At 23.2% G+C, this 27484-nt stretch overlaps 9 protein-coding genes across 9 annotated transcripts; 1 reads left to right on the forward strand and 8 right to left on the reverse strand. All coding sequences in view use genetic code 6, as the record gives it.

Moving 5' to 3' along the window:
- Positions 1 to 510: 510 nt before the first annotated feature.
- Positions 511 to 1951, reverse strand: TTHERM_000145009 (glycerophosphodiester phosphodiesterase; the record flags this gene model as incomplete). The annotated part of the gene is made up of 7 exons (XM_012796348.1): positions 511 to 591; positions 640 to 763; positions 867 to 1096; positions 1149 to 1265; positions 1322 to 1501; positions 1559 to 1659; positions 1723 to 1951. 7 exons carry the CDS (start codon positions 1949 to 1951, stop codon positions 511 to 513), a joined length of 1062 nt encoding a protein of 353 aa, XP_012651802.1.
- A 332-nt stretch (positions 1952 to 2283) lies between these two features.
- On the reverse strand, positions 2284 to 8176 carry TTHERM_00145010 (hypothetical protein; the record flags this gene model as incomplete). Its single annotated transcript, XM_001011141.2, has 11 exons — positions 2284 to 2466; positions 2557 to 2798; positions 2846 to 3479; positions 3543 to 3628; positions 3679 to 4951; positions 5018 to 5682; positions 5738 to 5884; positions 5953 to 6258; positions 6486 to 7008; positions 7431 to 7598; positions 7784 to 8176. 11 exons carry the CDS (start codon positions 8174 to 8176, stop codon positions 2284 to 2286), a joined length of 4620 nt encoding a protein of 1539 aa, XP_001011141.2.
- A 2891-nt stretch (positions 8177 to 11067) lies between these two features.
- On the reverse strand, positions 11068 to 11808 carry TTHERM_000145038 (transmembrane protein, putative; the record flags this gene model as incomplete). The annotated part of the gene is made up of 1 exon (XM_012796349.1): positions 11068 to 11808. The coding sequence occupies one exon, from the start codon at positions 11806 to 11808 to the stop codon at positions 11068 to 11070; it is 741 nt and encodes a 246-aa protein (XP_012651803.1).
- Positions 11809 to 15753: 3945 nt separating this feature from the next.
- On the forward strand, positions 15754 to 16745 carry TTHERM_000145039 (hypothetical protein; the record flags this gene model as incomplete). Its single annotated transcript, XM_012796350.1, has 3 exons — positions 15754 to 16282; positions 16333 to 16551; positions 16615 to 16745. The coding sequence occupies 3 exons, from the start codon at positions 15754 to 15756 to the stop codon at positions 16743 to 16745; spliced, it is 879 nt and encodes a 292-aa protein (XP_012651804.1).
- A 246-nt stretch (positions 16746 to 16991) lies between these two features.
- On the reverse strand, positions 16992 to 18174 carry TTHERM_00145040 (zinc-binding dehydrogenase family oxidoreductase; the record flags this gene model as incomplete). The annotated part of the gene is made up of 3 exons (XM_001011144.3): positions 16992 to 17341; positions 17400 to 17837; positions 17940 to 18174. The coding sequence occupies 3 exons, from the start codon at positions 18172 to 18174 to the stop codon at positions 16992 to 16994; spliced, it is 1023 nt and encodes a 340-aa protein (XP_001011144.2).
- Positions 18175 to 19661: 1487 nt separating this feature from the next.
- Positions 19662 to 20707, reverse strand: TTHERM_00145050 (zinc-binding dehydrogenase family oxidoreductase; the record flags this gene model as incomplete). Its single annotated transcript, XM_001011145.1, has 2 exons — positions 19662 to 20422; positions 20473 to 20707. The coding sequence occupies 2 exons, from the start codon at positions 20705 to 20707 to the stop codon at positions 19662 to 19664; spliced, it is 996 nt and encodes a 331-aa protein (XP_001011145.1).
- A 441-nt stretch (positions 20708 to 21148) lies between these two features.
- On the reverse strand, positions 21149 to 22260 carry TTHERM_000145059 (zinc-binding dehydrogenase family oxidoreductase; the record flags this gene model as incomplete). Its single annotated transcript, XM_012796351.1, has 2 exons — positions 21149 to 21909; positions 22044 to 22260. 2 exons carry the CDS (start codon positions 22258 to 22260, stop codon positions 21149 to 21151), a joined length of 978 nt encoding a protein of 325 aa, XP_012651805.1.
- A 487-nt stretch (positions 22261 to 22747) lies between these two features.
- Positions 22748 to 23879, reverse strand: TTHERM_00145060 (zinc-binding dehydrogenase family oxidoreductase; the record flags this gene model as incomplete). Its single annotated transcript, XM_001011146.2, has 2 exons — positions 22748 to 23508; positions 23648 to 23879. The coding sequence occupies 2 exons, from the start codon at positions 23877 to 23879 to the stop codon at positions 22748 to 22750; spliced, it is 993 nt and encodes a 330-aa protein (XP_001011146.2).
- A 1343-nt stretch (positions 23880 to 25222) lies between these two features.
- TTHERM_00145070 (zinc-binding dehydrogenase family oxidoreductase) lies at positions 25223 to 26396 on the reverse strand (the record flags this gene model as incomplete). Its single annotated transcript, XM_001011147.2, has 2 exons — positions 25223 to 25983; positions 26165 to 26396. 2 exons carry the CDS (start codon positions 26394 to 26396, stop codon positions 25223 to 25225), a joined length of 993 nt encoding a protein of 330 aa, XP_001011147.2.
- Positions 26397 to 27484: the final 1088 nt, after the last annotated feature.

A 27484-nucleotide genomic window follows, 5' to 3' on the forward strand; every position in this document is an offset into this window, starting at 1 on the left:
ACTTATTTACCATATAATTATATTATTGTTAGTAACAAGTAAATTTTGATAAATTGAAATTTCTAAATTAAAAGCCAATAATTTCTAGTTCAGTGAAGTAGCATATTATACAAATAATATATATTTTTACAAATAAAAGCTTAGAGTAATTATGATTTCCAATAATTTACTTAAATTAAATCTAACACTAAAAATAATTTTAATTGCTTATTATAGGTAAGATTTTAAAAATTATTGAGTCTTATTTTATATTTTATGAAACACAATTAGGATATCCAAATTTTTATTTGAAGGAATATGAAATATATTCACTTCTGATATAAAAAATATATAAAGATAACTGATTTCAATATTTTTAATTTGAAATTTTCTTTTCACTCTTAAGTTAAACATTTAAAATAGGATTGAGATAATCTCTTTTTTTAAATAACTAACTTTCACATATTGATTATCAATTTAATATAATGTTTGTGTTTCTAAATGTTTCTAAATTTATTTAAGAACTTCTTTTCAATCATTTTATTCTTTTTAAGATTTAATAATTTCTTTCATTAGCATTGGATAATCAGTAATAATGCCACTTGGTTTATCCTTTAAAAAAAATAATTGTTTAAAAATGCTTAATAGAATTTTAATTACTTTTAACGCTCTGAGAATCTCTTCTTATTTGTTGGCTACCCAATAAAAGGATAGAATCCCTCTTTTTCTTAAATGCTAAAATAAGGAATAGTTGAACAAATTAAATATCTTAATCATAAAAAACCTATTGATAAAAATAATAATTGATTAGTTTATTCCTAATTGATATTAATATCTAAATATTTTTTTTAATTTTATTAGTAATATAGTTAACTATTCATGATTACTGTAACTTCATTAGCATTTTTCTAGTAAATTTGCCTTCACTTAACTCCATTTCCCATTGATAGTATGCTTTTGTATAAAGAGGAGTAGCCAAGCAACAAATATCAAGTTTAAAAAAAGGAAGCAACCCTGTTAAATGCAGCAAATGTATTTTAATTAGATGGTTTTGTGAAGAAAACATATTTTAAAAATTTATTTTTTACCAATCATCTATAAATTAAGTTCCTAATATCTTAAAATAAACATTTCTTAAAAAGTAGTGATATGATTTATTAATATTTTACAATTTAATTTTGTGCTTAGTATTTCTCAATAAGCTCAATAGTTTTAGAAATTAATACTTAATTTGGCTCTTTTAAATCAACAAGAAGAATGGAATCTGGGAATTTCTTCAATATTTCCTTTTTTGGTGTTTAAACAATTGTTAAATGTATTATTAAAATTGTGCATTAACTACCTCAAATTTAGGAATGAAATAATCTTAATTATTTTTTATTTATAAATACTCTTTACTTTCACTGAACTCTAGCTCTACTTTTGGTAGATAATTATTTATTTCATTGTAATTTAGTTCATTTAAATATTTTTTGTTTCCAGTCACCCTTTCAATATGTTTGTCATGAGAAACTACTACTTGCTTTGTAAAAAATATTTATAATACATTTTAAGTTTGGTTAAGACAGTATAATTTTACTTAATCTTTTGTCAAACATAAATCCATTTCTAATATCTTAGATTGATTATCTAAGGCATGTTAAAAAGCTTAAATAGTATTTTCAGGAGCTTCATGAGCACCTTAAATTTTTTAATAGTTTTAAAATTTTTTTATAATTAATTAGTAAAACAATTTATCTTTACCTCCTCTATGGGCGACTATCGCTGTAGATGAATTTTCGATAATTTAATTTAGATAATTATTTTTAAGATCTATTTTTTTGTGTATGTAATGAGGATTTCTTAATAAGAACTATGAAGCTGAGCCATAAATTAAAGCAATTACAGCTGCAGTAGTACTAATTTAATGTTGGGTTTTTTAAAATAAATACTGATTGCGAATCAAGCATTTTATTGATTTTTATCTTAACATTTACTAATACCTTTTAATATTTTAATATTTCTTAAAAATAAAATAAATCTTTTTGAAGACAAATTTTTGATAAAAAAACATAAAATTTATGTAATTGAAATTCGAATATTCTATAATAAGATTAACAAAAAATCAGATTTTTTTCAAAAAAATAAAGTTTAATTTACGTTTTAAATATTAAAAATGTAAAGATGATACTTGAAATATTAAAGGCTTCTAACTAAAACTTTACTAATATGAATTTCAGTAAATAATGACAAATAATATTAAATTAAGTTTAAAATTGAGTGAGAAAAATAAATTTTAAATAAGATAGGAAATTTTCTTCCAAATCAATTTTTAACTAACTTAGAAATCTTTTGTAAAATATTTTCAGAAGCAAAGACATTAGCTCTAGTTAATGCTGCTAAATCCTAAGGAGTATGGGCAGCTCTAACGTTACGAGAGAAGTCAATCAATTCTTTGCTACTTAAGTAGGCATTAAATTTAAAAGCATCGATTCCACAAATTAAAATCTTATTTTTAATTTAAATAAGTTATTAATTAAAAAATAAATAAGTTTAATTATTTATTAATAAACTTAGAAATGAAATTAATATTTTTACGTTCTTATCAATGATGTGAAGTTTAGGATGAAGGAGAAGTTTTGAAAGGAAAGATCCAAATGCAGATGGAGGATACTTAGAAAGAACATACAATCTTTGTACCAAGTTATGGGTAAATAAGTGGAGTTCTTCTTATGTAGTGTTTTCATATGATTTTTCAAAGATATTTTCCCATAGCTTCAAAACATGCTCAGTATTGTCAGAGGAAATACTAAAACCTTCTTATTCTCTGCTTTCCAACCCTATTTTCAAAACTTGTTAAAAATTTTTTCCAAATTTAATATTTTACATTTCATGAATATTGAGAATCTATTTTCAGATTAGTTGAATACGTCGAGAGCTTCCTTTCTTAATACGTTTTCATTAGCAGTGAAGATCTTATCTTGGTATGATTGTTCTTGAAGGAGTCTGAGCATAGAGCAAACATTTTCTTTTTCATGTTCTTTTAATTTTTGTCCATCTTTCCATGCTTAGGTTTCACTGAGGGCAATTAAATAATTATTCATTGAATTTGTTGCGCTCTTGCTAATCCATTCAGGAGAAATGCCCCATTCTTTAAGAGCATTCTTACCCTTAAGATGGACATCAGCATTATTAATAATAGCTTATTCAAACAATGAAGAGAATTCAACAACTAAATCGTTTACTTGCATTTTATCGAATGAAACTAAATCACTGAACTTCAAAGAATTAAGCAATTATACATCTGAATTATCAAGTTCCTTATAAGTTAAGAATGTGGGCTCCTTAGGGAGAGTAATTTCACCACTATTCCACTTTTCTAAGTATTGTTATTCTAATGAAGTTAAGGTTTATTCAGCAGAAATTTTGCTAAGAATTTTAGCTTTAATTAATTTTTCTTCTGCTCTAATTCTCTTCAAATTTAATGTTTAATTTAAATCTTTTTTGCATGCTAAGTAATCCTTTAAATAATTATGAAATTAATTATATTAGAAAGTTAAATAAATTAATTAATTTTAAATTACTCTGTCGTTTTCTAAATTATATCTAACGTAGGACTTATCCTTAAGTAAGGATTCAGCATCAAATTGAACATCAATATATCTTATTGCTATTTAAATAAAATTTTATTAAAAACAATATGCAAAATGTTAAGTTTACTTTCGTTTTGAAGGAGTGAATCAAGACTGTTGTTGGCAGCATCGTATTATCTCAAAGTTTTAAGAAGATCTTTTTGGATACCTTCCTTTTATTAATCAAATTGCTATCTAGAAATGTAACCCTTCTAATAGCTCTTGTAGATTTCTTTAATTTTTGTGAAGTGAAGTTTTGAGAGTTGGATTATTTTATTTTTTTGGTCAACTTTTCTTGTGAAAAATTCAAGATATTCTTAGCAGTAGAGTGAAGAGGGAGTCTTATTTTGTAAATATTCGAAATATTTTTTTGGGTCTCTTTATGCAAAGTGAGCATGCTTAGGTTAGTGGTTTTAAGAAGTATGTAAATGATTTTCAATTAACTTATCAGTTAAATTCAATTTATGGAGAAAATCTAGACGTTCCTAACTTGAAAAAGCCTTCTTAAGCTCCCACTTGAAGTTAAGTAAATTAGCAATATACTTAGTTCCTTCAGAAATTTTGTGGTTTTCTCCTCTATAAACAAGTTCACCATTAGTTCCTTGAGTGAAGTAATCTTATTCCCAGGTTAAGCTGTAATTAGCTCTATCTTGCTTTGAAGTGACGATTCTTTAATCGAGAGGACGAATCTAAGATCTTACTTCTTTCTTCTTAGGGATAATGTAAGCAGTGTTGGTCTAGTTACAAACATCAGAAACCTAATGAGCCAAGAAGTTTGTAGGATTAATTTAAGCAATATTAGATACACCATATTCTTAAGTGAGGAGCTCTTACCATTCAGGATATTCATAGTAATTTTCAGAGCTAATGTAGAGATGATCAAAGAAGGCATCACTTTAGTTATATTTTTCGTTTCCTTTGGGGAGTAGGTCAATTGACAAACGCTTTCCAACCCACTTCTACTTTAAGAAGAATTCCATTTCTTCTTGTGTATTCTTAACACTGAAATTTAATTTGCTGTGAGATTTAAGTAAAGAAACAAAATCTTGATTAAAGTGCTTTTAGCATAATTGGTTAAGATTTTATTAACTGGTTTCAGAAAGAACTGTGTTGAAATCTTCGGCCATGGAGAAGAGCGAATATTTAACTTGCATTAAATCACTTACTGATAATTGCAAGTATCTTCTACCACCAGAAAGTCTGAAAATTTGTTTTATCTTAGATTTCAAGATATTATATTCTTCGTCAATAAGATTTTCACCAATTACTAAAAGATCGTTATTGAGATTAGAGTAAATATTGTGATGAGCTTTATCAAAAAGTTCAATAAATAATTAGTTATCTCTCTTAATAGTTATCATCTATATTATATTTAAATTTGAATTATCATAAAAAAAGATTTAACTAGTGTATATTTATTTATTTACGTGATCTTGGTGGTTAACGTCGATGAATTTAGTGATAGGAATGAATTCGAAAACCATATTTTTAACTTTGTGACTCAAGTATTTAGAAAGCAAAGTATATTCGACAGCTGGTTTAGCAATGTCGAAATATGAATATTCAGCAGGGGTAATGAAAATAGCTTTTTGTACTATTTCTCCTTATTCGTTTCTTTCTAAGCACATAAAATCTGGCTTGTAATCTCCCAAACCTGTGTGAGATAAATTTTCAGCCTTTCCGATTAATTCAACTAACTTATCCTTAATAGGGTTCTTTTAGAACAAGTTATTTTCAAAAATTGAAGCACCAGAAGCATTATAACCTAAGTCTACTCCTTAGAGTTTAAGGTATTGACTTACGTAATTCAATCTAGGGTTTTCATCTAAAATATGTTTGCTTTATTGTTTTAAAATATTTAATGAGGCTTCACTAACCTTGTTAAGAGCTATTTCATAATAAACCAAATCAATAGCTTGAGAAGCGGTTATATCAGAAGATTTTTCCAAAATCTAAATAATATTCTCGCTTAATTAAGAGAATTCTTCAGGGAATTCACTGCATACTCTAAGGATACAAATGCCAGTTTGAGTAGACATACCCTCAAGGCTTGTAATTCTTTTAACTAATTCCTTTGAGACACCGATGAGACCTTAATAAAACACAAAATCATTAAAATTTTTTTAAAGAAATTTTTATTAAATTACCTATATTGCCGAAAGCTGCTGCATATTTACCTAAAGCATTAACATCCTTTTCATTCTTAGTTTATTCGAGAACAACTTCAGAAACTTCAATGAAAAGTTTTTAGCTGTCTAAAAATTGAACAAAGAAAAGTCTGTCAGCTTCATCAACTAAAAAATAATTTTATAAAGAGGATTAATTAAAATTTAATCTTATACTCTATTATTTATTTATTTACCTTATGGGAAGAAATCTGCCCATTTTTCATTAAGGAAAGTTTATCCCTTGAATTCACTTAATTTGGAGTTTGAATATTCAGTTACAGCTAATAAAGCTTCAGCAAATTGAGAATGAGTGTAATTAGCAAAGAATTGCACATTGATTTCAGGAAGGCTTCTATCACTGTCGATTTCTTATAGCAATTATGGTTTAGATTAGATCAAATTATCAAAATAAGGCAAGAAACTTTCGTTTTATTCAACAATCAAGTTTGAAACAATTTAAGCAATTGATTCTCTATTTTGATTGGTATCAATGATGAGTTCTATTAGTTCAAAAAATATAATAAATCAACAAATCTTACAAAATAAATTTATTTTTATCTATAATAAAATTATTTCTATAAAATAATAGAGTAATAATAGCGAATGAACATTCTTTAATATATCAGAATTATAGTAAACTGCTAAGAGAGCAATATCAAACTGCAATCAATAGTGCAATTATTGATGATATCAAATGTTTTTAAATCAGTAAATTAAAAATATTTACAAGGATTTTTGACTTCGTTGATAGAAATAAGACCAGCTTCAACCATGCTTTCTTCTAAGTTCAAAAGATCCAAGTTAAGCTATGGGGTCAAATTTACAGATTAGACCTTTTCTTATGATTCAATCATTCTTAAATAGTGTCTTCTAATTTAAATAACTGATTCAATAGTTTTCTTCATAGCTAAAGCAGACTTTTAAATAGACTTATTAATTTTCTTAGATATAATTTCAATTTCATCGAGTATTTCCTATTCTTCTTCATTCAATTCGTTTCTGAGAGTAATAGTTTAGGCATCTTCATCCTTTTATAGATTTTTTTTTTAATTCAATTTATTAAGTTCTTATTCTTGCTTTTAGATGGTAGCCTTCAAGAATTTTTAGAATTCTGGGTTTTCAACAATTTATTTAGCATCTAAAGGAGATCTCATGTAATATAAAGGTTTATGGATAGAAGGGTTGTTATCGATAATATTTTCGGTATCAATATTGAATTAGTCGTCATTTTTAGTCAACATTCTGTGTATCTAATTTATAAAAAACAGTATTAATTTATTGATGTTTATCATAAAATTATTTAGAATCTTGAAAAAATTATATTTTTTATCCTCCTCTTATACTAATTTATTTCTACTGCTTTTATTTTATAATCTCAATTATAAGCTAACTAGAATTAAAAAACCCTAAAAAGGTATTTTAATCTAAAAGAAAGTATTTGCTACATTGATCTGAATGTTGGATGTTTAAATTTATGTAGAGTAAAAGTAGAATAAATATAAATAGATAATTTATCTCCAAAAATAAATAGAAAGAATATTCTTGAAAATAAAAATTGGTTTTTAAATTAAACGAGAGTTTTAAAGATTAAGATATTTATTTGGATGAGGATATATATACAAATCTTTTTTATTTATTTATTTGTTTTATGAATAAGTGAAGTATGTCTTACCTTCTAGATAGCTTCTCTAGTTATTCTACTATTAGAGTAACCTAACTTCTTTAAAGAACGAAGACCTTGAGCGATTCTTTCAGGAGAAAATTCAACACCACTCTTTAAACCGTATCTAAAGTCTCCAACTAAATCATCGAATCTCCAAGAGTCTTTAAGCAATTCCAACTAATAAATAATTAAAAAAGATAAATTACATGAAAGAAATAATTGCACATTTTTAAATAGAAATAATCTATTATAACTCTGATAAATATATTCATTTTATTTTTATTGCTTTGATGTTTAATTAATACTCAACTGTTTTTCATTAAATATTCGTTTTCCTAAGCAAAAAAATTAAAATTGCTCACATTATAATCGAAGTAGTGATTAGGGTTGGGACCTAAACTGTTAAGAGTAGCACTTAAGTAAAACAAGGTCTCAGAGGTCATTTTTTAATCAAATCCCAAACGAGTTGAGGAAATGAATTAACGCAAAATTTCTTTAAGAGGAATATTAGAGTTAATAGAAGCAGCTCTCATTCTATGCAAGTATTGATTAATTATTTTAGAACGTTCTTCATGTTTTTCACGCAAATAATCTAAATTCTTGGCAAATTGACTAACTCTTAAGTCACTTTCTTCCTTGCTGCTTGTTTCCAATAGATCTTAAATAACTTTATTAATTGAAGAAGATTATCTAGCAATCTTCTTGTTTAATCCTATTTGCTTGCTAATCTTTTTTGAAGCTATTCTTGACAACATTCTTAATAGTTGATTTATAATATTTTTTTTCTCTCTTTTTGATTACTATATCTCCTATTTATTTTCTTTGTGTTTCTATGATATTTGTTAATTTCTTTCTTATTCTTTATATTCACCCCTTAAGTCTATTCAAATCTCACTATCCTTTTTCATTTATTATAATTTCTATCAAAATTAAGAAGAACACTCCTATTACTTTGTTTCATTTGTCTTCTCACCCTTCAATCTTCCATGCTCACTCACCTACTCACTCCAATATTTTAATCATAAATTTTCAATAATTCATACACATATATAGATAGATAGATATCTTTTTTATCTTTGACTTAAAATTTTAAACACGGCTAATCTTTCTTCTAAAATTTAAAGAAAAAGTAGATCATATTTTAAATAAACAAGTAAATCAAAGACTTTCTTTCATTAAATAAAAGTAATTGTAATTCATAAAAATAAAATTAAGGCGATACAAATCAAGTTTATCTAAATAAATAAATAAATTATTAAAAATATAATTCATTTCTTTATGAATATTTGCATAGCTTAAATAAAATAAATTTTTAGGCTTTATACAATAGTATTATTAGGCATACATTAATTATTAATTAAACAATTATTTATATATTAAAAACTTTACTTTTATCATTCAATAAGTGATTTTCAATAAAATTTCAAATTTTTTTATTTTTTTATTTTTATAATTTTATAATAAATATAAATCAAATTTACACCAAAGATAAATGTGACTATTTTATCAATACTGAACAAAGTCCAAAAGCCACATTAAATTTAAATTAAACTATCAAAGCAGTATTGATCATTTTTAACATATACTATTAAATTTATAAAAATATTTTATAAATAAAAAACAGATATTAATAACTCAATATAAGTATTTAATAGTTAATTTTAATTAAATTATTTTTCTTTAATGTTTAAGACTCAAAAAAATAAATAAATTGAGCTAAAACATTCGGAAAAGAATAAATAGGTAGTATAATTAGATATTTATATATTCATTTTTGACATTTAGAAAATAACTTGTATAAACAATAATATTTTATGTTATTTTTATTAATATTTTATACAACTTTAATATTTATATGTTTAATGGTCACAGCTAAATATTTTAAAATATTAAATCAAATTTTGTATTTACTGCTGTTAATCTAATATTGATTTATAGTATTTCTAAGTTTAATTTATTATAATTATTTATAATTACTCATTTAAATATTTATTTTTTTTCAAATTTAATATATTTGTCTTTTTCTTCATTTTTATTTTAAATATTTACTCTAAAATAAAATTATAATTCATCCTTTAATTTTAAGTTTAAATAATATTTAAAAACACTATTTTATTCAATTTGCTAGCTATTTAAATATTCTATTATTTGAGCTTTTAAAGCATTAATAAAAATTGCAGGTCTTAGGTTAAAAATCATTTTAATTTTGATATAAAATAAAACCTTCAATATTTTTTAATTTTTTAATTTAATAGGAAATAATAATAAAAAAATATTAATTTTTTAAATTAAGGAAATTTAATTTTTTCTAAATATTTAGCTTAAATTTCAATGTGATTAAATATTTAAATAAATTTATATTAAAATTTAAAAATATAAAAAATTATTTATTCGAAATTTAAAATAAATTAATTTTATTCACTCATTTTAAGGATTATTAGAATCTATTATTTCTTATTTTAAGAATAGCGAAATTTGAATTTAAGATAATTCAAAAAACTTTTCTTTTTTTGAATCTTATTTTCACATTATAAACTAATATAGATAATTAAAAAATGAATCAAATATTATTTTGAAAAAAAATATATAAATGCTTTGAATTTTAGAGTAAATATATGTTAATAGCTTTCAAAATTTAAGTATTATTCATAAATATTAGTAAAGAGCTAAAAATTATATTTTCTTATTAAAATAAATGAATTTACAATAAATAACCAAATAATTTTAAAAATAAACAAAAAAATTTAATTAAAATTAATTTAATAAAAAATATTGAAAATGTTTATGAATTTTTCAGTAGCTTTTCAGTAATTTCAATATAAAAAAGGAATAATCTTTAAATAGAAACAAGACATTTATTATGAAAACTAATTTATTTGCTTTAATTTATAAGCTGCAATATATTTTTGGCGCCTTTTTGTAATATTATGACTAAAATGCTTCATAAAACTAAAACTTGATATCATAAAAATGTTTCCATCATTTTTTAAATGGATGTTTAAAAAATGACGGTAAAAGAAGTAAAGTATTATCGAATAACGTTAATAGGTGGTTTATTATTTCAATATTTCGTGTAAAAATCTAAAAATTAGTGATTCTTGATGCGTCAATTAAGAGTTTTTAAATTAATATAAAATTAAGGATAATAAAAAAAAGGAAAAGAGGAAAAAATCAGACTCAAGAGGCACTCTTCTCAACTATCAAAAATTAAACATGAAAAAGTAAATATAAATTGATTAAATTAAGTTTTGTTATTTACTGGTTATCGGCCATAAATCTAATGTAATTAAGTTATATTGATCATTTTTAAAGTACTTTTTTTAAACAAATTATATATCTTTTTAAAAGTATTCTAAAAAAATATCCATATTTTTGCTTTACTTTGCTGATCTTGATTCTTTTACAAAAATTAAGTTACAAGATGAATAATTCAATCAATTTGATATAATAATTATATTTCAAAAAAAAAAATTTGATATTAAAAAACAAAATTATCAATTCACTTCTAAATATATTGAATATCCTTCTAATATTCATTCTTAAAAAATCAAATTAATTTATTAACTTCTGTACACATCTTTATATAATTAATTTAGATGATTGATATTTATAATAAGGAGGAACTTCGTGCTGACTTGATGGTCATTCAAAAAGCCTAACAAATAAGAATCGTTAAAAGACTGTAAGATACCCTAATCAATACGATATATAGACTATATGTTGACCCTATTCTACATAAATATGTAGTTTCTTAGTCAAATCCTAACTATAAAAGTATTACTACTTACCAAGCTATTAGATCTAGATTTGAAGGAGTAGAAAAGGGTTAACTTTGTTCTTTAGTAATATAAGAGTACAGGAAAGAAATGATAAAGAATAACATGCTTTAGCGCTACGTAAACACCCTTATATCTTTACTTGATGAAGAAAGGTTGGAAAGGCCTACTGAACTGAAAGAAAAAACTAGAAAAAAAGGTAAAATCCAAGCTGCTTGGGAGGCTTAAACATGGAAAAAAATAATTTCTTTATTAATGATAGCTAATTATGAAAATCCTGCACTTGAGACTTTTAGATAAATGTGGGATTATGTGTATCCTAATAATCCACTTCCTGTAAATAAGCCGGGAAGAAAATCTAAAACTTGTCCTAATTAAGAAGGTTCTGATGAGGAAGAGTGTTATGAAGGAGATGAACAGGATTAATACTAAGAAATTAATTAATTAAATTCAAATATTCTACTTAACTAAGATAAAAAATAATCAAGCTAAATTAGAATCAATTAAAATAATTAAAATAATGTTGTTGATTAATCTTAACCAAATCTTAAAAATTAAGTAAATTAAGAAAAATATCTCAATTTAAATTAAGACAACTAAAAAGCAATCATTTATGACGAACAAGAAATAGCTTGTAACAATCTTCAGTAGACTAATTAAGGAGAATAAAAAGTTATCTAACAGTAAAACTAGATTTAATTTAATGAATAGAATTCAGATATTTGTCTAATTTGCTGTAGTGATACCTAAAAAGCATAACAAAATCAATAGTTATAGCAGTAGCAGATTGAAGAGTCAGATGATATTTGTCTAGAATGTTTGTAGAACAATTTTAGTTAATCAATAAATAATAATTAATTTTTGATCAATAAAAATCCTAACTAAATTGATGATTACCCAAATTAATCTGATTAATAAGGCTATACTACTTATGATTAATTAAAAGAAAACTCAAAAAAATAATAAAATATTCTTAATAATCAGATTATTGATAATAACCCAACCAAATTAATTGCTCAACTCTAGACTAAAGAAATCTAAAATTAAAATGAAAAAAATGAAGCAAATTTTTCAGCAAAAGATCTATTTGACACTCAGCAAACAAACTAGCTGTACTAAATTTGTTTGGATTGTTTAACTCAAAATACCAAGAATAGCTTTGGTGATGAAAAAAATTATCCACTTATTTAAAAAAATAGAAATTTTTAGAAAGATTAAGAAGATTATGAATAACTTTATAATGTAAATCATCAAAATTTATAAGAAAAAAATTTAAATAAATTTTTATAATTGGATAAAACAGAATCTAGTAAAATACAATAAGCAATTAATAATTATCCCATTGAATTGTACTAAGAATCAACTGATAGCAATATTAAACAATAAAGATTTGAAACTTTATAAAATCTAAAAAATAATATTTCAGATAAGTCAATGAGAACTTATTCTTCATAAGATATTATAGATGTCAAACAAGAAAATATATACAATTCCAATTCAGAATCTCATATTAAACCAAACGAGCTATCTTTTAAAAATATTAATGGAATGTAGTAAATTCCAGCAGAGAAGAAACTTCATGAAGAATAATTTTTGCAAACACTAGGAAAAATATAAATAAATCAGTTAAGCAGCACTTTTTTAAATACTGAAAACCAAATTTAACAACTTCAACAGCATCTCAATAATATCAGCTAAAAGGCTAATGAAAAACTCTCTTACTCAACATAAATAAACCAAAAACAAGGTTAAGGAGAGGAGTATATCAAGGATAGTAACTCTACATAAGGCTGTTCTTGTTGTGATAATAACAATCCTTTATCACCTTCTACAAAAATAGAATCAATTAATAATCAATTATAAAAGTCTTGGAAAAAGAATTTGCTATTACACTAAAACCCAGAGAAGGACAACTTAAATCAATAATATGAATTAAAGCAAGAAGACAACATGAAATTTAACAAATAAAGCAAGTAAAATGTTGAATCTGATAAATCTTAATTTATATAATAATAAAACAAATGTCCCCACAATTCCTAAAAAGTGAGTGGATTTTAAATAGCAAAGAGCCAACAAACAATCAATTAATACTTTAATGATAAAATATAATATTTAGAATAATTCATTATAAAATAATAATAAGATTATTCTAAATCATTAGAGATATAAGAACAATTAAGGGCTGAAAATGCTCTATTCAGAAGATATTTTGAAAGCTAAATCTTAAACTAAAACCAACTATTAGGATTACTTAAAAATTAATAGCCTGTTTAAACTGAATTAAAATTGTAAATGTAGCAATAAATACCTATAAATGAATAATTATAATAATAAACTATACAATAAACTTAAATATATTAACAAAAAAATCAAATTTAAAACATACCTCAATATTAATAAGAAAAAATACATTTAATAAGTTAACCACATTAAAATATTAATTTTAATTAATTATTTTAAGGTGATGAATCATAGAATTATTTCTAAAAACTTAAATAAATGTCCATTTAATAATTTTGATAGATTTAATTTTAACAAAGATAAATAAAATTGATAGCTATATATGTATTATGCATTTTATTAATTATATATTTGTTAATGTAAATCATTTTATGCTAACAATTTATTTTAAATTTTATTATGGTTTATTTTTTAAATTGATCAAATTTAAAAAATAATTTATTGGTAGTTAAATAACTTTTTAAAATATAAAAATATATATGTTTGTTTCTTGCTAATTTCCTTAGCATATTATTTACTTCTTTTTCAATAATGAATTTTCTCTAATTGGTTTTATATTCAGAAAAACTTCTACTTAAATTAAATTACTTTAAATTTTAATTCAATTAATTGTTTACTTTCTGAAATGAATAATTTAGATTCCTCTTCCTAAGATAGATTATTTTAATTGTAGAATAATAATTTTTCACAGACATGCTTCAATAGCTTCGCTTCTAGAGAGTAAGATTTAAAAAAATTCTAATCACATAAATAAAGCCCTATATCAACTTAGACTAGAAATTTTGTAAAAAATGGATCATTGGAAATTTTAAATAGTGATATTAAACTTTAAAGAACAAAGAATAATTCAACAGAGATATCATTAAGAGATAAGAAAATAAAATAAAATTAAATAGAGGAACTAATGATTTCTATTCATTCGATATAAGATGGCGATAATTCAGAAAAGAAGCTTTCAAAACTGAACAAAAAAGAATATTAAGATTTAAAAATATTTACTGTTTTTAATTAGATTAGAGATTTAAACGATAAAGATTAGATACATCAAGCTATTAGGATGTTAGATAGTATGGAAGAGAGATCTCTTTTAATAGATAAAATTTTAAAGAGGAAATAAGAAAGATAAGATGCTGATTAAATTTTGAGAATATCAAAAGTCCAGCCACTTATTAATAGATTTTTAAGAAAAATGAAGAGGGCAGCATAAAATTTTGATGCTTTTGAAAACGATATTTCAATTAGCAAAAACAAAGATGTGGGTTCTAAAACATCGATAAATCTCGATGCATCTAATAAAGGATCAGCTTTATTAAAAAGTTCAACAAGTATAGCATAAAATGAAAGCCAATAAGCTACTGAAGAAAATACAATAATGACAGACAGATAAAGCAATTTGAATAACCTATAAGTATCTAAATCTATAGATTAAAAAAAAAAGGAGCCTAATATAAGCAATAAGGCTATTTTTTTAAGCATGTTATAAAAGAAAGCAGAAGAGCCTCAACCTAAAGAAAAGCTAAATCACATTATTGCATATAAAGAATCATTTCATAAAATATCAAAAGCTTAAAATAAATAAATTAATTTAAATTAAGTATCTCAAAATAGCATTGAATTGATCAATTAAGGTAAAGAAATGGCTAAATAAAAAATAAATGAGTTATTAAAAGATATACAAAAATAATCGCTGGCAGCACGTTTTAAGCCAGTTTCCTTAAGAAATAGATCTAATCCAAACTAATTAAATTATGAAATGTAATAGATAAATTCTTTTTATAATGATAAAATAGACGAGTAAATGCAAAAAGAGAAATAAAAAGTGTAGAACTATATTTAGTATAAGAATTCTATTGAAGCCACAAAAGTGATAGAAAACGACGTTGTCAGATTCATAGATTAATATAAATAAGATCCTAGTATTTTTCTTATCAATTCCAAAACTATTTCTTAACCCTACATTAGATAAATTGAAAATTAAATTCAGAAAACTTGCTTAGATAATACTCAAAAAAAATAGCAGTTATTTGAATTAAAGAACAAATACTCAAAAAGCGACTATGCTTAATTTTATAATAAAAGCAAAAATAAAATAATTTAACAGATAACACAATAGAAGCCCAGCTTCAATTTAGATAGTAATTTAAATAAATCTTTTAGTTTGAATAAATATTAAGTTAATCAATAGTAAGATAAAGTCATATCACCAAAATAAGTAAAAGAAATGTAAAAGCAGCAATATATCTTATCTAGAAAATAAGCTAGCAGTTTAAGTATAACTAAGGGTTTTTAGTTAAATAACGAAACTGAGTAGATTTATGGAAACAATAAGCAAATTAAAGATAAATATAATTTAACTAGAAAGAAGATAAGTATTCCAAATATAACCAAAGGATTTTAGTCATATAGTGATACTAATTCATGTAAAGCATTATCTTCACAATAATCACCAAGAAGCTTATTTAATGGTCAAGCTTCAACTGAAAGAGATCATTTACACAGACCTCAAAGACAAAGTTCATAAAAGTAAAGCTTTTTTGAGCAAGGTTGTTCTTCTCTTCGCTCTCCTAAAATTAGAAGTCCTGAATAAAATTATATTCAATAAAGAAAAAGAATAACTTGTTTTAATGAAAATAAATTCAAGTATTAAAATGAGTTAGATTACATGCTAGATTAAGATTAATAAAAAGAAATATTTGGTTTAGAGGAAGATGATAGAGAAAAGTAATTATAAAAATATAAAGCAATGTATTTTCAAAAAAAGATGTTGTAGTAAAAAATAAGAAACGTTAAAGTAGTGGATTCCTGGAAATTAGATGGATCCATTCATTACAATGGAAATCAAAGGTAAATTTTTTTTTTCAATTATTGATTAACTTAAATTATTTTTTCATCAGCCCTCCTAATCAAAGCGATGTCAAAGACGATGACACTCTTGTTTCTTTTACAGAAATAAAGCTGGATAAACTCTATACAAAAACACTCAATATACAAACTTAGCAAAGATTCCTCGAAAGATTGTAAGATTATAATTCGAACATACTAAAAAGATTCCAAAAAGAAATTTACATAAAATCAACTGAAAAAAATTTCAATAGTCTAAAAAAATATAAAAAGTAAATTTTATTAACAATTTTTATCAGAAATTTAATTTAACAATATTTTGTTTAATTATCTAGCGAAATGCTTTAGGCTACAAATATCAAACTAAAACAGGGAGCAAAAAATTCATTACATATTTGAAGTTATTTAATATCATAAATTAGTTAATATTTTTTTTATTTTGGTAAATTGCTTTGAAGATAAGTGAAAATTCTTAAAAATTAATCACTATAAAAATGGTTAATGATTTTCTTTATAATTGGCTATTTTATTCTGTGAATATTTATAAGAAATACAATAATAATAAGAATAATTTTGTTCTGATTTATATATCTAAACTTATGTCTATTATCAATACATACATATATATATATATATAAATAAAGGAAAACGGACAGATAAAATAGATATTTTATTATTTTTTATTGTTCAGATTATTATTTACATATTTAAATCATTCATTTTGCTTTTCTTATCTGTTTTAAGGCTTGAATACAACCTTGCCTTTGCTCATGTTAGAAGTGTAAAATTTAACTGCATTTATTCCTTCTTCTAAACAAGCTTCTCTTTAGATATCTGTTTTAAGCTAACTCAAAAGAAGACCTTTTAGTTTTTTTAATAAAAATAACAATGACACAATGTTCTTATTCTTAAGCCATTCAGTAAGCCAGAAACCTGTTACTGTTTATTTTCTAAATATAAGATCAGATGGGTCTAAAACGCTTCCTGAAAGAGAAAGACCTCCATAAACATAAACAGTAGACTTATTTGGCATGCATCTCAAAACTCTTCCAGTTAATTCACCTAATTGATAAAATAATTGTAATACTTCGTTGGCTGATTAATTAAACTGTTAAAATACCTGCAACAGCATCGAAGAATATAGTAGCATTTAAGCTTGTGCAAAGAGCCTTAAGTTTTTCATCGAAATCTTCTTAGGTAGAATCAAGAATATGTTATGCTCCTTCTTTTTTTAATATTTCTACTTGCTCTGCTCTTCTAACTACATTAATTACTTATACTCCATTATCCTAGAAATATCTTACCATCATTTTACCTAAAGCAGATGCAGCTGCTGAATGAACAACAGTTTTAACATTTGCTTCTTATACAATTTGTAACATTGCTATGACGGTAAGTGGATTAACAAAAGTACAAGCACCTTAATTAAAACTAACTTCATCAGGAAGAGGTAAAACGCTATTAGCATCGGCTACACAGTACTCTGCATAAGTACCCCATTGTGTTTAAGCAGCAATAGCAACTCTTTTGCCTACTAAGCTCCATCCTAATATTCCGCCTAGATATTTTAAAATTATATTTGTACTTAGTTCATTTTCAAAATGAGTTATAATAAGTTAATTTTAATTGCTAAAAATTTTTAAAAAATATCTTTATATACCTCCACTTGATATAACAACACCTGATCCTTCAAAGCCTGGGACGCAGGGGTATCCTTTATTAGATGAATAATGACCTTATAAGAAGGCAAGATCAGATGGATTAATAGGGGCAGATTCAACTTTAACTAATACTTAGCCACTTTTTGGTGTAGGTATTTCAATTTCTTTAAATACAATAGGCTTTTTAGGTTCTTCTAAGACTAGTGCCTTCATAGTTTTCTTTTATTGTTCCATTTTGCAAAAACTTTCTTTTAATTTAACTTTATTTAACAATGTGATAACTTTTTAATTATTAATTATATCTTTTTAAACAAAGTATTTTTTCAATTTTTAAAATTATAAAAATAATTTAAGAGTGGCGTATATTAAGTCATTAATAAGATACATAATATTTTCTATTTATAAACATTTTTAATTACTTTGATTTGAGTTCACAAAAGAGTTGAAGAAGTTTCTACTAATTTTGATTATTTTAATTAGTCATTTATATTTTTCGTTTTAGTTACAATATGAGTTTTTCCAAAAGAATTTGGAATAGTTCTTTAAAACTTCTAAATTAAATAAATTAAATAAAAGGTAATTAACTAAGCAAATATTTTAAAATTTTAATTTTTTAAAAGTCAGTCATTAATAAATTTTTTATTTTTTATTTTAAATTGTGTTCAATAATATTTTTTTTATGAAATAAAAATGCAAATTTATTATTTTATTTATTATTTTTCATTTGAAATTTAAGTATTCCTATCAAAATTTTATTTAATTTTTTATAATTGCAAAGAGCTTTTTTTTGGTTGTTCAATCTTCTTTTGTAGGTCAATAAAATGAATTATTCATTAAAAAGTAAAATATTTATTTGAAAATACCAATGTTCCAAAGAAATTTACAGTATAAATCAGTATTTTTATCATAAAACAAGCAATATTCATCAATAAAAATAGCTAGTAATCAATTATTTATTTTTTAAAAAATACTGATAAAAATTAATTTAATATTAATATCTAAGTAACTAGGCTATGTAAAGATTCTCAATACAGTTTATTTTTAATAAATTTAATCAGAAAAATATTGTTTAATTTGAACTTTTTACAGTTTTTTAAATTAAAATAAGCATTGTCAAGTTTATTCCTTATTAAATATAAATATTTTTTTGTGTTAATACTTATAATTTTAATTAAATTATCATACAAAGAAAAATAAAAGAAAACCTAAAGAAAAGATATTTTAAAGAGTATATGTAAGATGTTTAATTATTTATATTTTAAAGTTTCTAGAAATTTGGTTACATTTTTGAAATTTATTTTATTTGTAAATTAATAAAAAGTATTTAATTAAATTGTACTGATGATTAAACTTACTTCAGTTTATTTTGCATTTTTTAATATCATGATGTGTGTCATTTTCAAATATAAAATAAAAACATTTCGATTAACTTTTACTAATCATTTTTAATAATTGTTCTAAAATCTGATAAAAAGTTCTTCAAACTTTCTCAAAATATTCTCTTAAGAGACTTCTAAAATTTTTCTTACACTGATGAAAAATCATAACTAATTTTATAAATTATATTTCTCATACTTAATTAATCATATTGATAACTTTGCATAAAACCAACAATTATATTTATAGTTTTTAATTAAAGAAAATATTTTATATTATAAAGACATTAAGCCTAAAAAAAAGTCAAAAACATATTTACTATATATTATAGTTAAAATTTTATTTCATAATTAAGGTTTTAATATGATTTTCCCAGAAGACATATTGTCAAGATATTACTGAATAGCACTTTATCCCTATTCAAGTGATTATTCACTAGCTATTTCTGTTCTTAGCTCGCTCTTAATTAATTTTTTAAGCTTAAATAGAGAAGTTTTTTATAATTCTGGACTAATACTACTGAACCAGCTAGACATTCCAAATCCTTTAATTCTTTGGTTTTTAAAAATTAATTCTCTTGGCGATATTGAACAATCATTTCCAGAAAGAAGTCCATATACATATGCAGTAGAGTTATCTGGCATTCTTGAAAGTACTTATCCTGTGAAAGAGCCGGCTATGGCATCGAAAAAAATAGTAGCATTTAATTGTGAGGTTATTTTTTCTAAAGAGACTAAAAAGTCTTCATTTGTTTAATTAAGGATTATTGTGGCACCTTCCTATTTAAGAATATCAGCCTATTCTTATCTTCTAACGATATTGATAACTTCAACACCATTATTTTTGAAATATCTAACCATCATTCTTCCCAAAGCTGAAGCAGCAGCAGAATTAACTACTGCTTTTACTTTAGCTTCATTCACTACTTATAGCATACCAATTACTGTCAGAGGATTAACAAAAGATGTTGCAGCTTAATTGAAGCTAACATCATCATCTATTAATAGACATTATTAAGCATTAATAACTGCATATTAAGCATAGGTTCCACTACCACCAAAAAAAGCTATTCTCTAATTGACTAAACTGTCAGCTAATTCTCCACCTTTCAAAAATTAAATTTCATTTTTTCATTTTTTTTAAGAAAAAACTTACCTCCACTTTAAACAACTACACCAGAGGCTTCAATTCCGGGAATAAAGGGTACATTTTTGTATTAAGTTGGATAAACTCCACCTTACATCATAAGTATGTCAGAAGGATTAATAGGTGTTGCTTCTACTCTAATTAAAATCTCACCTTATTTGGGATTAGGAATAGGTAATTGTTTTAAAATAAGGGATTAATCAAATTGTTCAAGATATAAGCATTTCATATATTTGTTTTCCATTTTTATTAATATTTTACCTTAGAGCTTATTAATTAGATAAATATTGTTTTAATCAAATTATTATAAAATTGGATTTTCCTTTTCCAAGTTACAAAATTATATTTGTTTTGTTGGGAATTCATTAAATATTTATAATGTAACTTATTTTTTATTCCATTTAAATTTTCTACAACTCATAATTAAGTTAATAATAATTAAATACTAAATTTAAAAATCTTCATAGTTATTAACTGTTTTTGTTTTAATTAAATAAGTTTTGAGAAATTTATTTTAAAAAGGATAATATTATTTTATCAATTAAAAATAATTCAAATTACAAAAAAAAACAAAATTTATATTAACAATGTTTATATTATTTTAAGTAATTATTAAAATATTTTTTATTTGTAAGCAAAGTTAAAAAAATAAATATTTTATAACCATATTTATTAGAAGAATTTTTCACTATTAAGGCTTGATTAAAACCTTTCCTTAAGACATATTTTTAGAATAATACTCAATAGCTTACTATCCGTCTTGAAGAGAATATTCTTTTGATATTTCTGATTTTAAATCAGTCTTAATTAATTTCTGGAGTTTTTCTAAAGATTATTTTTTAAGCTCAGGGCTTATTGATTATAACCAATTACCCAATAAAAATCCTTTTACAGTTTGATTTCTAAAAATTAATTCAGTTGGTGAAACAGAAGAGTCTTGCCCACAAAGAAGACCATAAACATATGCTGTAGAGTTATTTGGCATTTAGGAAAGAACTTCACCAGTGAAAGATCCTGCTATTGCATCAAAGAAAATAGTAGCATTTAATTCAGTTGTTATTTTCTTTAGTTAGGGTAGGAAATCCTAATCACTTTAGTTGAGGATTATAGTAGCTCCTTATTGCTTAAGTATTTCTACTTATTCTTATCTTCTAACTATATTTATAACTTCAATACCATTGTTCTTAAAATATCTGACCATCATTCTTCCTAATGCAGATGCAGCTGCAGAATGAACTACTGTTTTTACTTTAGCTTCCTTTACAACTTCAAGCATGCCTACAACAGTTAAAGGATTAATAAATGAAGAAGCGGCTTAATTAAACGTAACATCATCATCAATAAGCAAACAAGTCTGAGTATTAGCTACAGTATATTAGGCATAAGCACCTCTGCAGCGAAAGAATGCAATTCTTTTATTTAATAAACTATCAGCTTCTTCTCCACCTATTTAAAATAAATAAGTAAATTTTTGATTGAAATAGTGTGCTATTAATGTTTAAATTTTCAATAAAAGTTTAATATCATTATTTACTCATGTTAATATTTTAAATTTAATATAAAATGAAATTTGTTTTTACCACCGCTTTTAACTACAAGGCCAGATCCTTCAAATCCAGGAATGCAAGGAGGCTTTAATGCTGAATTAAGATATTTACCACTCATGAAAATTAAGTCAGAAGGATTTATAGGAGATGATTCAACTTAGATTAAAACTTCTCCTTAACCTGGCTAAGGTATATCTGCTTATTTAAAAGCAACAGGCTAACCAAATTATTCTAAAATTAAGCACTTCATTGAATAGTTTATTATTTATTTTTCAACCAAAAATTTATTTTTGTTTTTATTTTCTTAAATTAATTAATAAATTGATATTTTAAATATTATATTGGTAATTCATATCTTTTTATTTTAATTCAAGAATATAATTTCTTTTACATACAGCTTTACATGGTTTTTTTATTAAGTTTATGATTAAAATAAATATTTATATTTCTAAATCAACAAAGAACTAAATTAAACAAGCGTCATAAGGAAATATTCTAATATATCTAGTAATTTTATAATTAATAAACTCTATATTAATAAAAATTAAATAAAAAATTCAATCAAATAATCTAAATCTTTTATTTTTATTCCATTAATTTTTAAACATAAAATTTATTAATTAAAAAATTAGAATTTAAATTTTTATAAATTTTTTAATATTTATAAATTGTTTTACACGAAAAATTATACTAGATTAAAAAATATAATCTTAAAACTTATTAATTTAAGTATTTTTTCACTATTGTGGCTTAATTAAGACTTTTCCTTAAGACATATTTTTAGAATAATATTCAATAGCTTACTGTCCATCTTGAAGAGAATATTCTTTAGATATTTCTGATTTTAAATCAGTCTTAATTAATTTCTGGAGTTTTTCTATAGATTATTTTTTCAACTCAGGGGTTATTGATTGTAACCAAGTACCTAATAAAAATCCTTTTACAAACTAATTTCTAAAAATTAATTCAGCTGGTGAAACAGAGGATTTTTCTCCAGAAAGAAGACCATAAACATATGCTGTAGAGTTATTTGGCATTTAGGAAAGAACTTCACCAGTGAAAGATCCTGCTATTGCATCAAAGAAGATAGTAGCATTTAATTCAGTTGTTATTTTCTTTAGTTGAGGGAGGAAATCTTAATCATTTTAGTTGAGGATGATGGTAGCTCCTTCTTTTTAAAGAATTTCTACTTACTCTTGTCTCCTTACGATATTGATAACTTCAACACCATTATTTTTGAAATATCTGACCATCATTCTTCCTAATGCAGATGCAGCGGCAGAATGAACTACAGTTTTTACCTTAGCTTCTTTCACAACTTCTAGCATACCAACGACAGTTAAAGGATTAACAAATGAAGAAGCTGCTTAGTTAAATGTGACATCATCATCAATTAGCAAACAAGTCTGAGAATTAGCTACAGTGTATTAGGCATAAGCACCTTTACAGAAAATGAAAGCGACTCTTTTATTTAATAAACTATCAGCTTCTTCTCCTCCTATTTTTAGATTAATTAATTAATATCAGAATTCAAATAGTTTGTAAATAATTTTAAAATCTATGAATAATAATTGCTATTCTAAAATTAGTTTAATTTAAAAAAATAATTTTTTTAAATAAAACAAAATGTATTTTACCACCGCTTTTAATTACAACGCCAGATCCTTCAAATCCAGGAATGCAAGGAGGTATGAATCCTGAATTAGCATATTTACCATTTAAGAAGAGCAAATCAGAAGGGTTAATTGGGGAAGCTTCTACTTATATCAAAACCTCTCCTTAACCTGGTTGAGGTATATCTACTTGTTTAAAAGTCAAAGGTTAGCCAAATTATTCTAAAGATAAGCACTTCATCTATGAATTTTCCATTTTAGTTATAAAGATTATTTTTTTTTTTGTACTTGTATCAATTAAATTTATAAATATTATATTGATTATTAAAATCTTGACTTATAATATTTAAGATTTTAATTACACTTAAAAACCACTACAATGTATTTTTAAACTGTAAATTATTTACAAAACAAAACAAAAAGTTTTTAAAATAAGCATTAAGTCAAAAAATAAAAATATTTTTAACAAACGAGAGAACAAATAACTCATCTAAAAGCAAAATTTAGAAATTATATATCAATTTATGACATACAATAATATTTACTATATTCAAATTTTCAGGATAACAACAAAAACGTCTAAATGAAAATGCTTTTCCATATTTTAGATTACAGTGAAATATTACTTTCCAATTAATTAATTTTTTCTTTGAAATTATGTAAAATTAAATCTTACATTGTCTTCCTAATGATCTATGGTTTTTCTAGAAAATATAAAAGTAAAATAAGAAATTAAAAAGAAAAATTAAAGAAATTAATTTTTAAGAAATGCCAATACAATTTATTAATAAATATTTAGCTAATTTATATTTAAATCATTTAAAACTACTATTTTAAAATATATTTATAAATTATTTGCCTTTTAAAAAATAGTCAAATATTAATTAAAAATTAATCAAATTTTAAAAGAAAATTTTAGAGGATTATCAACAAGTGCAATAGAGTAAAATGCCTTTTTAATTTTGGATAGACTATGCTATTTAATTAAAATAAATTTAGACAATTTTTAAGTGTAAAAATATTTAGATTAATTTTCAAAATCTAAGTTGGTTTTTGAAAAATTGTTGAAATCTTTGAAAAATTTTTATAAATTATTAAAAATTTACATGAAGATACTAAAAAATTTTAACCTTCAACATATATCTGCAGCTTTTATATTTGATATAAAAAAATATAAATATGTGCTAAGAAAATAAACAATTTTAAGTCAACTAAAATGGTTGCTTTGTTATTTTCAAATTAATATATTTTTTTTTTCTTTTAGATTTTAGAGAAATATGAAATAAAAACATTTAGAAATACTTCTATACTGATAAAGTTTAAAAAATTTTTTCAATCTTTAATTTCATATGTAATTTTTGATAAATTTTCTACATTTTATATCTAATTTTTATTTCTCATCTAGTTTAGTAATATTTTTATCTATTATGTTAATTGAATTAATTTTTATTTATTATAAAATTATATGATTCATAAAAGCATTTTTCTTTTTTTGAAATTCAAAGATTTATAAATTTAATTTTTGCTAAATTACTAATATGAAAAAATTTATTACATAAAAAATGCAATTATTATTAATCTATTTGTATAAGATATTTTTCAATATTAAGGCTTAATTAAGACTTTCCCTGAAGACATATTTTTAGAATAATATTCAATAGCTTACTGTCCATCTTGAAGAGGATATTCTTTTGATATTTCCGATTTTAAATCGGTCTTAATTAATTTCTGGAGTTTTTCTAATGATTATCTTTTTAACTCAGGGGTTATTGATTGCAACCAAGTATTTAATGAAAATCCTTTTACAGATTGATCTCTAAAAATTAATTCAGTTGGTGAAACAGAGGAGTTTTCTCCAGAAAGAAGACCATATACATATGCTGTAGAGTTATTTGGCATTTAGGAAAGAATTTCACCAGTGAATGATCCTGCTATTGCATCAAAGAAAATCTTAGCATTCAGATCAGTAGTTAATTTTTTAAGTTGAGGGTAAAAATCTTGATCATTTTAATTGAGGATGATGGTAGCTCCTTCTTTTTTAAGAATTTCTACTTAATCTTGTCTCCTAACAATATTGATAACTTCAATACCATTATTTTTGAAATATCTGACCATCATTCTTCCTAATGCAGATGCAGCTGCAGAATGAACTACAGTTTTTACTTTAGCTTCCTTTACAGTCTCAAGCATGCCAACGACAGTTAAAGGATTAATAAATGAAGAAGCTGCTTAGTTAAATGTAATATCATCATCAATAATCAAACAAGTCTGAGAATTAGATATAGTGTATTAGGCATAAGCACCTCTGCAACGAAAGAATGCAACTCTTTTATTTAGTAAATAATCAGCTTCTTGACCACCTATTATTAATATTTGAATAAAAATAATTTTTAGATAATATTGAAATTTTTTAATAATAATTGTTAAATAAAAAATATATTCTAAAATGTTTGTTTTACAAATAATAATTATTTAAATTTAATTATAATTATGAATCTGTAAAATATAAAAATTTTTAAATAAAATATATTTTATTTTTACCACCACTTTTAATTACAAGGCCAGATCCTTCAAATCCAGGAATATAAGGAGGTACAAATCCTAAGGTAGCATATTTACCAGCTAAGAAGAGCAAATCAGAAGGGTTAATTGGAGAAGCTTCTACTTTTATCAAAACCTCTCCTTGACCTGGTTGAGGTATATCTACCTGTTTAAAAGCTAAAGGTTAGCCAAATTATTCTAAAGATAGGCACTTCATTTATGAATTTTCCATTATAATTTTAAAGGATTTTTTTATTAGTTTTTATTTATATTCAATTTATTATTATTATTTTTATTATAAATTTTTTTAGTAAATAAAGCCAAAGATTTAAATTACTCCCAAAATAGACCTTCATTAAATTTTAAGTGATTTATTGCTAAAGAAAAAAATATTCTAATCAAATTAAATATTTATTACAAAATTATATATCAAATAATTAACCGAATAACAAAAATGTGAAATTGTACTGTATTTTTTTCCCTCCACCATTATTATTTAGCAAAGAAAAAATATCTAGATTGTTACAAGAATGATTAAATCTGTATTCCAGAAAGGTAGATTACACTAATATATTATTTTGAAATTGATAAATTTTTGAAAGTATATGAAATGGAAATTTTATTTTTTCTTAATAATATCTCTATTTTTTCGAGAAAAAAATTAAATAAACTTGAGAAAAAAATAAATTAACAAAATCAAAAATGAATTCCTTTAAAGAAGAAATTATATAAATCTATCTTATAGTAAATATTGTGCTGATTTATATTTAACTCTTATAAAACTAACTAACTTTTAAAAGTTATTAAAAAAACAATTTATTTATTTATAAAAAGTTAGTTAATGAACAAATTTAAAAATAATGAAATTTAGATCAACATTTCTAGAGTTTCAACTAAATATACAATAGCAAAAATTTATTATATTAAACAAACAAATATTTTTTCCTAAGCAAAAATAAATTTATATATTCAATAAGGTCTTAATAAATAATAAATTAGGTATCATACTTTAAACATAATTTTCATGATGTATTTTTTCATTTTAATACTGAATTCCTAATTATTCAACTACTCTTAAATATATTCTATATAAAAAGTTGAAGTATATTATTTTAAATTTAGAATAGACTATTTATTTTATTTTATTCTTATTTTTTTCCAGAACAAAAATGGATTATTATTTTGAATGAAAATAACTAATCGAGATATTTTCGAGATTAAAAAGAAATATATTGATGAGTGAATTAAATAAAATACTAAGCAATTCTAATCTAAAAAAATACTATTAATTTTAGTTTTAAGGAATTGGAAATTACATTT

Source organism: Tetrahymena thermophila, assembly GCF_000189635.1.
Source record: "Tetrahymena thermophila SB210 genomic scaffold scf_8254747, whole genome shotgun sequence".
NCBI classification, from domain to species: domain Eukaryota; phylum Ciliophora; class Oligohymenophorea; order Hymenostomatida; family Tetrahymenidae; genus Tetrahymena; species Tetrahymena thermophila.